At 34.4% G+C, this 10,142-nt stretch overlaps 1 protein-coding gene across 1 annotated transcript in view; it reads left to right on the forward strand.

Annotated features, from left to right (window-relative positions):
• Window positions 1-9,872, forward strand: part of LOC117101911 (dynamin-like 120 kDa protein, mitochondrial) — a 49,728-nt gene extending 39,856 nt beyond the window's left edge. Inside the window, exon 24 of the mRNA XM_033242026.1 lies at window positions 9,476-9,872. Coding sequence (XP_033097917.1) covers window positions 9,476-9,540 — 65 coding nt within the window. The 3' untranslated portion in view covers window positions 9,541-9,872. The remainder of the gene's footprint in view (window positions 1-9,475) is intronic.
• The last annotated feature ends 270 nt before the right edge of the window (window positions 9,873-10,142 follow it).

Genomic DNA, 10,142 nt, shown 5'->3' on the forward strand with positions numbered 1-10,142 from the left:
TAACCACAAACTTCACTTTTGTTAAATATCAAATGAATTAACTTTACATGTTATAAACAATGCAAATAAACAGTAGTTAAAGCATGTGGATCAATTGTGTGTTTGAATCACAAGTTCATGTATGTGAAAAGGGAGAGGCTTACTTTCTCACAAACTTAAATGTTCTGCTTAAAGTTTTACCTCAAAGAAGTATTTGATAACCAAATATGTTTTTAGTGAACTGAATAATTAGGAATACATTTATTTAAGCAACTTATTTAATTTGCATACTTGGTTTTTTCTCCCAGCCAACTAAATCCAAGTGGCTACTACTGGCTAAGAAACCAGTGGCTTTATTTTTTTTCTTTAAAAAAACTCTCTTTAAAAAAAATATAAGAATTTGATGTTCTAACAACCCATTTTTGCAGGGTTTAGCAATACCCGGATTGAATTTCAGGAAAATTGTGATTCCCCTTTCGTGAAATTGGCCACAAATACATTATCTTAGTATTAATAAATGCATGATTTATGTTGATTTATTGATTAAATTATTGCTATTTTTTAACATTTAAATAGAAAAAAATTAATAAAAAGTGTTATTCATAGCTTGTTTTTTTATCTTTGAATCTGTACTTCCTGCAAAATGTAAAATATAAATGGCAATTTATTATATATTAGATTCTTTTTAAAAACTAAATTATTTCAGTTTTTAAAAAATGCATATAATGATTTTTTTTAATCAGTTTTAATACAGAATTTTATTATTGGGGGCCATTTTTACCTACTGGTCATTTGGGGCCATTTTTACCTTGGCCATTTTTACCGTACACCGATAAGAATACACAAACAATTCTGTGTTTTCTATTATTTAAAGTTGAATGGATCATGGGAGGTAGTATAAGGATCTAGCGTTCAGTTTTATTGACATTTTTCTTCCAAGGCTTTTTGTCACTGTAGCATAATATGATCAAACCCATCTTTAGATCAATATTGATTTCTTGGTGGCTTGTTTAAAAGAGTTTTTAATCTGCAAATTGTAAGTTGTTAATTGAATGCTTCACTTGAGGGGGTTTTAAATTGTATGTTGTCAGGCATTTATCCTTGGACCGGTGGATACAGTGGCGTATCTAGAAGTCTTGAAAGGGGGGTGGTGATGAAGTGGGGGGGGGGGCTCGATGATCAGTTCACGGGTGGTAACATTCAAAATAAGGTGATTTTTGATGATTTTTAACTACTTGCAAGTGGGGAGACTGGGAAGGGGGCTGCTCCAAAAGTAGTTGCAGCACCATCGAGGATCCAGGAAAGCACTTGACCCCTGTCAGAGAACCCTGGACTGCCCAGGTGCTTCACTCCTGCCGGGGAACCCTGGACCGCTGTTGGGAAACACCAGATCGCTGAAATTGTCATTTCCAGGCGTCTAGCAATTCCAAAATTTGCTCACCTCATTTTCCCTATTATCTTGTGTCTACCCCCTCCAGCTAATCTCTGACCCACAATGTACCATCTAGGAGTTAATCAGTCTACATTGGTAGCAATTAATTCTGCCTTTGGGGCAATAATTTGTTGTTAGTAGGATTTTATGAGAGTGTTATTTCACACTACGAATGGTCACCTATCAATTGTTAAGTATGAACTTAAAAACATTTGCATATGAATCAACTAATGATATTAAATATGAACTCATTAACTAACAATAAGTATCAATACTGTAACAGTATGTATGGAATAATAGTATTAAGTCAATAACATTAGTTGTGGACACACTAACATAAAATATTGCACCAACATCTTTCAGAAATGTGTTTTGATTTATCAAAAAAAAATACCCTACGATTTGGAAACAGGGTCTTAGCCAGCAAAAAATACTACATTGAGAGATGACAATAAACTGGAATAAATAATACAATAGTATGTGTTAGAATTTATTGACTAGATGATCACAATGTATTGTAAGTTTAGCATGGAAAGGTGTTAATCCCAAGGTGATTACCTGTGGTCCCAGGTAGTCCAGCCGTATCTTTAGCCAGGTAACAACTAACTTCTGATCAATATCTCTGTCTCAAGGATAACAGCTATTGTTGTCAATTCAAACTTATGATTCTTTGAAAAAAACAAACTTTTAAGCCTGGTTCTCACAAGAGCCCAAGTATCCAGATCGGGAGCTAACCGTTAGCACCTGCGTGAGAACGTCCAATCGGTTAGCGCTAACCGTTAGCGGTATCCGGATACGGTTAGCAAGGGCTATCGGTTAGCAAGTTGAGGGCGTTTCTATCATCAACCAATCACACATAGGCGTTTACAATTTCCAGTTTCTTATTTGCCAGTGATTCGATCATCATATTGTTGGTATCCGGATCGGGATTTTCTCGCATGGACGCACGGCAGCTAACGGTTAGCAGGATCCGGTTCCTGCTAACCGTTAGCTGCCGTGTGAGAACATAGCCTTTATTATGTCAAAGGGATTACAGTGTTTTAAGTTGCATCATTTCTGTATTTTTAACGGATTGCTGTGTTTTTGAGTTGCATTACGATCTTGTATGAGCGTGTGGTACAGCATGTAAGGTGTTGGACTTCTGCTTGTAAGATTAGGAGTTAGAGACCGACACTCGTTGCATTGCTTGTCTCCTTAGGCATGACACTTTACTTACATTTGCCTCTCTTCACCCAGAAGTATAAATGGGAGGGTCATGCTTGTCGATGACCTGCTACAACTGTTCCAGTCAATTAATAACAGCAACTAGAATTGATTATGATCATACAACGAACGATCAGTTCTACGTTTAGTCCATAGATCTTAACTATCTCTAATCAATCAATCAATCAATCAAACATTTATATTGCGCCAATTCCAAAAAAATGGTAATGGTGCATTGTACCCTGAAGTTTGGTGTACAAATAAGTTTTTAGGTTTATTTTAAAAGAACCAAATGAGGACGAGTCTTTAACAAATAATGGGAGTTCATTCCATAGAGAAGATGCAGAACAAGAAAAAGTACGACCACCGTACAGAGCAGATAACAATGATTTGTCAGAAGAACGAAGGCAGCGAGATGAAACATATCGAGGAGCGGCATTGCCTCTGACAGAAACATCTCGCATCCATGCCAGGGGTGGCACCAGCGTGGGGCCGGGGGGTCCAGGGCCCCCCGTCGGGGAGAGCTGGTCTCCCCATCGGGGAGAAAAGCACAATTCTTCGGGGAGGAAAAAAATTTATTTTCTACATATTAATAGACTTCTAAAATCGATTAAATAAGCCTTTGAAACACCTAAATTGTCAAAATTTTCCGGACCACTTTCGGAACCTTTTAAACGAAGCTTGACCCCGCCCACTTTGGTTTCCTCAGAAATCTGACCCCTCGTCAGGGCGTTGGCCCCCCTCCCCCCTCGGGCAAATCCTGGCGCCACCCCTGATCCATACTTGTTGGCCAATCCCTTCTTGGCTTCAGTAATGACACAGACCCGCCAGAGCCGTTCTATCCCTTCTCACGCTACTGGTAGTGACTGGACCCATCCCAATTGTGTTGCTGTTCCATGGTTAGCCCTAAACATCAGTGAAAATTACTTGGTCAGTCCAGCACAAATGTAGAGATTTTATTCACAAAGACCTTTTGTATTAGTTTGAGGATCATTAGTAATAAGCTGCTGTTCAAAAGAGAACTTTTAGGAATGTGTTTAGATGTACTAATCTATGTGGCCTTCCCACACACTTCAGCGACAAATTACTTGTAGAATGTTCCCAGAAACAAGCCGTCATGCAAAAAAAATCTCTAGAAAGTATCTTCCTCATTTTACCTCCTTAATCCCTACTTAGTTATTTCAAGGCAAACAGTAAAGGTACCTTGCAAATTTCACATCCATAATCCCCACTACTTAAGGATTAACTGATAATCCCTCTAACTGATTCTTATAATTTCAAGCTTTCTTGCTTAAGCTGTTGAAATATTTCTCATCATACATCAATGCTCACCGAATGATTAGTGAAACTGTGATTGTGCATCTTCATGCTGTACTTCCTCACTCAAATAACTACTTACACAGTAAATATTTTAGCCTGTTTCATTAAGCCTGTTCTTAAATCCTGACATAATTGCTGTTATGAAGTATCTGCACTTCAGTTCTCTATACTGATAAAAAGGCATCCTGCTAACCAACCTTGGATTAATTGATTAATTAAATTTTAATAACTAATATCTCCTTTACTTTGTTGCTATATAAAAAAATAGAAAAAAAAAACCCAGAAAAGTGTACAACTTTAACTTGTAAATTTATGCATATTTGCTAAATCCAATGCTATGGTACTAACTTTTGTTTAACTTATTTATGCAAATTTGCTAAATCCTTGTTATATTCTAATTCACCTGGTAAATCTATTTAAATAATGTGTTTTTCCCTCTATCATCAGAATGTAAACATAAGAAAAAATAATATTCCTGTATGGTATGATACACCTTTCGACCTGTATAATATCCAGTGTTTCCTGGATAAGGAGTTGTGAATTTGCCGCTATCTCACCTGCCGTGAATACAATAGCTCTAAGGTCAACCTTAAATGAGGAACAAAATAAAGAAATACCGCAGAAAAGCTATCATGGCAAACAGGCCATACTGCATCGAAGGTCAGCTATGGGAACCAATGCGAAAGTCGGTCAAAAGTTGAAAGTATCATAGTGATGCTAAAGTGTTATTATGCCATTATTAATGATCAATTTTTTTTTTTTAATAATGCTGATTATGCTAACTTTGATTTTCTATAGGGCCCATTACATTCTGTAGAAAAAAAAATATTAAAATTGTAATGATGTCTAATCAATAATAATTATATTATTTTTATGGTAATTGAAACCTTATTTATTTTTCTTATTTTATAACTTTTTGAAATATAAACATACTAACATGTGATACCGATTAAAATTTCAGGCATAATTAAGCTTAAGTTCTTAATTTGAATTCCGGTATCTGCAGATTATAAAAACCACTGACACACTCATCAAACATATTTATCTGGTTCATTTACATAATCTGGCGGTGCACCACATCATGGAATGGTACATTCCACAGAACACACAAGAACAATCACCAGTCGGAGATTGTATCGTTATTCTGTGTTATTATATGTGGATCATCCAATAAGGACTGAAGAATATTGTACACTAACGCACTGATATAAAATTGATTGATTGAATGCAAACCAATCCTGGTAAAAAAACAAAATTTGTTGGATTATGTTAATCCCTAGTATAAGATTAGCTTTTACTGATGAATTGCACATCCTGCTAAAGTCGCAAAGACTGAATGAAGTTTAGAGATAAAAACTGAATTTTGTTCTTGTTTTGATCCCATTTCTGGGAAACACATTTCTGGGAAACATGCTGTAAAGAGTTTTAGTAGATGATGTCATTACAGTAAAAGTAAACCTAGAAAATTGTCATCGAAGTTTGATTAAAGTTTTGTGCATTAAATGATTTCATCAATTTTAATTCCTCATAAAAGGATAAAGAATAGCTTATTACCTTTACTTAAAATGTCATGTGTGAGTGGCTGCAAACTGAATGGAATCTCAGGAAAGATGAGAGTAAATTGATGTAAAAGCGCTAAAAAAGTATTTTTCTATATTCTTTATTTTTAAGTCTTTGTCATAAACAATATTCTATCTACATTTCAGTATGGCTTATTTATTTTACCAATAATGTTATGTACTTTAAGCTAAGACTGGGCACTCACTGCATCATACGTCTATATTCTTTATTTCTAAGTCGTCGCGTTGCGTTGTTTATAGAATCGCGTCGGCCGATGACCGTCGTGTGCAGTGAGTGCCCAGCTTCAAGATTCAAGATGAGTTTGCACGAAGACAAGAAAAAATTGATATAAAAATGGATAAAATGAATATCACAGGCAAATGAGTGGCCCAGAGTTGCAGAACAGGTCAGTTCATGTTCATGTTGGTGTAGCCTTTATAGTAAAGTCTTCACTCTCACCCTCCTGTCCACGCATTCTCTCAAGCTGCTAATAAACCCCTCTCCCTTTGATCACTCTTGTTAAAAATGTTTTAAATAAAATAAAAATGGAAAAGTATGATGGAAGAAACATAGTGACAAGATGAAAATAGGTGTGTGTAAAGGCTGTTTATTAACCAGATGAATGGTGGCTAAGAAACTTTATTATATCGCAGAAAGTTGGATTTATAAATTATGATTTATAAATTAATTGATAAATATGATCAAATGACTTAGCAAATAGATATTTATCAGAATATTGGAAGGTACATTAGGAGAGATAAGATTACAAAGGGGAAAATTAAATGCGAAAGCTAAATGTAGAGTGAGGCAGAACACATGGTACAGATTAGATGGATATTGGGTAAGTGAGCACAAGGCTTGCTGTAGACCTTGGTTTAGTAATCCTTTTACCAACAGTATTTGAAGCCAACGGTGATACTAATTGTTCTAATTCTACATTTTAAACGGAATTAAAGTACTACTTTTTATCCCGATGACCTTTCTAAGATCCCGGAATCTTAATCCGCTTTTATGTTACTCACCCTCGGGGATGTGGTATTGAGATGACAAGGGGTAATAGTAGTGGATGGAAGAGGTGCACCTTGGATGTAGAATGGAGGAAATTAGCACGTGGTTTATCTTTTGTTACTGTATTAATACTTAGTATATCTTAAAATTAATCTTGTTTTACTTTATTTGGTTGATAGACAATATATTCTCTGGTGTCTTGCCATAATTAGCTCAATTATTTTTCTCCGAAATTATATGAGATTTCTTCAATCTTTTTATTGATAACTTTCCATTGTGTTAGTTGCATGATTTTGATCAGCTCATTTCAGCATTTCATTAATATTAAACCAAATTTTCAAAACTATTTTTCCTTTTTTTAACTGGATTAGGCAAGATTCTTTTTATTCCTTGTTTCGCGTACTTATTTTTTTAAAGGTCATCGGAGGAGGGCGGAATAAAAATGAAATTTTGTTTCCTTATTTAGAAAATAGTTTTGCCAAAAACATCCAGACGGAGGAGAAAATAAAGATAAATTTTTATTGGTGAATGTAAAATGGGATGGTTAAACGCTTCAAATTCATATAATTAGGAAGTACAGTAATATGCATGTCTTATCTTTGGAGATTTCAAGTCAGCGGAGGGCGTAATAAAAATTAATTTTTTTTCTGCAATTTCCACTTTTTGTTGCGCTAATTGGCCAAAAATAAAATTTTATTTTTATTTGAAATCAATATTTGCAGTCGGCGGGTTCGCTAAACAAGGTCTAAAAAAAGTCTCGCCTTATCTGCTAAAAATAATTTTAAATTTCAGTGTTTTCATTTTATTTTATTTGTTTTTTAGATAGTGTATATATGAATTTAATTTTATCAAAGCTTTGTTTAAAATTATTTTTTTAATAGTTGAGGCAAGGTGACTAGTTTATGCACCAATCTTGGTAATTTTTGTCACCTGTGTCATAATCACAACATCCTCCCTACTTCCCCATTCTCAGTATTCACCTTCTTAAAAGACCATTGATGATAAAATGTTGATTTATCCGAGAATAACACAGAATTTAATTCCAATTGGAAGTTAATTGGGTGAAAGTAAATAATAATTGGATAGAGACTCCACTCTACCAGTAAGATGATATTGATCCCTTGGTAACTAGACCCCCTTAATTCTCTGCTTTACCCCAAAGAGATTGTAATTATTATTTCACGGTGTACAAACATTTACGATGAAATAATCCTGCCTTTTGTACCTCCTTTGCTAAGGGGTTTTTTTTGTTAGTGTACACGATTGCTTTGGGCAAATCATATCACTTTTATTCAACTGTAAAAAGGACATAAGCACTAATAGCCGTTGACTGCAGTGACCAGTGGTCATTGTTCATGTTCTATTTTCCGTTTGCTGTGTTCGTTTTTCCAACATAATAAGAATATAAGGTGAAAGCTGGAAATAATTTGAGTTAATCATTTGGTTGTGTTTTTCTTAGATTTGACTTTTTGGCCCAAACAAATTCCATTAAATCCCTTTACTATTATTTTTTTTTTGTGTGTGTTATTGTTTCATTACAATAATAAAAAATAGTACCTGAAACAAGACATCTTTCTACAAGTAATGAACTACGTATTTTTCGAAAATGATAATCATAATAATTCACTCTGTTTTGTATTATATGTAACAATTTTCTTATCTCCTTCACATTGAAATAATTTTTTTTAAAGTGATACTAAAGAAAAAAATATATAAAAACATCATCAGATGATTTTATATCAGGGGTTTAGCCAGAAAAACGAAATAGGCTGTCCAAAATGGAAGCCATCTTTGGGAAACATTTGATAGATTTGAAGAATATAAAGAATTTGCTAAGGTAGACCAGGCCCAATTAGGCTAGGCCGAGCTGATTAGGCCAAGCCGTCACGGTAAAAGTAGCCGTCCAAAAAAATGGCCGGACGGCTCGCTGACTAAGCCTGTGTTTTATATTGAAAAATAAAACTAAGCCTGATTTGTAAAATGAGCAGACCATGGAGCTGCCTGCTTGTAGGAGATTTGAGCTGTGTATGGAGTGCTGCATTTAGGACTGAGTAGAATTCAATAGTAAAGATACGTTTGTCAGGATGAGTTCAAAATCTCCCAAGAGTATATTTGTCATGAAAATTTATGGATAAGATTTTGAAGAATCTTGCAAAACAAAGTTTGAACAATTTGAGTGTTATTAGCACCTGCATTATAAGATACTTCTTCTTTTGTTGCATATTCAGAATATTTTCCAGCTGATCACATTCCAAAATGCATCAACTAAACAAGAGTTTGTTTCTTGATTTTGGAATGTTGTGGATGATTGAAGGCTTAACATCATCTTCTAGCATTCCAATTGTCATGCAAGTCAAAAGTTTTGCATTTTCTTTTTTCTTTTGAAATTTGACAATGCAATGTCTATTGGGGCAATGTAATGTATATAAATTTGCTGTAGCACATAAAAAAAAGGTCTCATTGCGCTGTTATTATGAAAAAGAATTAAAAAGTTGAAAACAGATGTTGTATTACAGTAGATGGTTTTTGAAAAGGTTAAGAGATTGGGGCAGGGACGAGGTAGTTAATTCCGTAGCAGCAACCAAAAATACTGTCACCATAATACTTTATACTCCTGGGTGGAGAGAAGCAATGCAGAACTGATTTTTTTTTTTCTGTTTTATGTATTTATTAATCTTGTGACTACAGTGTGCTTCATGTATTTTGTGTTTGATAATATGCACCAATTCTTAATAATTACATTACAATAATTAAAAAAAAAAAAAACATTCAAATTTGTATGTGCTAATTGTACATACTGTACATATCACACATAATTCTGATGTACATTTCTATGTGAAAAATACAATGAATTGTCCATAAAAACCAATTTGAAATCCTAAGCAGTACTCATCTACTCAATTTGGTAAGCCTCCTTCGTTTAATAATCCTTTTGAAATTTCAACATCCTATTTGGTTTTTTTTTTCTTACAGAGAGAGTCCGAAGGATTCAAGAAAAACTAGAGGATTTCATTGCAGCACTCAACAAAGAGAAATAAAACAAATTAAGAATTGAATGCCATGGATTGTTAAAATATGAGAGATGGGGAATGAATCACATCTGGTCCCAGAACTGTATGTAAATATGGAGGAAAGAGAGAATGCTGAGGAAAAGAGAGAAAAGATTGGAAACAATTGCTATGAATTAAGGATTTCTATAGAAATATGACATTATGGAAAGTTTGATGTATTCCACAAACATAGTTTATCATTCATCAAGATATGAATGTTTGGACAAGAATAGATTGGTGTTGAACACCAACCATTACAAAACCAGGGGTATGAAAACATTTAAAGGCTTGGAAATATTATAAAAATATAGACAAAACTATTTAATAGTCTTTTTATCTAAGTCAAGTTAAACTGAGCATTTTATTTCATAGTTACGTTCGGTGCAAACTGAGATCCCGATGACGCGCATGCGTAGTTCCCCCGGCATATACAACGACCACGTTTGAGCGGTAACCGCTCAGAGTTACCCTTGACAGATAAAAATAAGTTTGTTTCTCGTCAAGGCGAAGCCCGGATAGGCCTATACAATAATAGTAACTACTATTGTATATTTGTTTTTCCGAGAATGAGTAAAACTCAAAGGGCAACC

This window comes from Anneissia japonica, unplaced genomic scaffold (assembly GCF_011630105.1).
Source record: "Anneissia japonica isolate Jap-2015-1 unplaced genomic scaffold, ASM1163010v1 scaffold4988_len2956909_cov206, whole genome shotgun sequence".
In the NCBI taxonomy this organism is placed as follows: Eukaryota; Metazoa; Echinodermata; class Crinoidea; order Comatulida; family Comatulidae; genus Anneissia; species Anneissia japonica.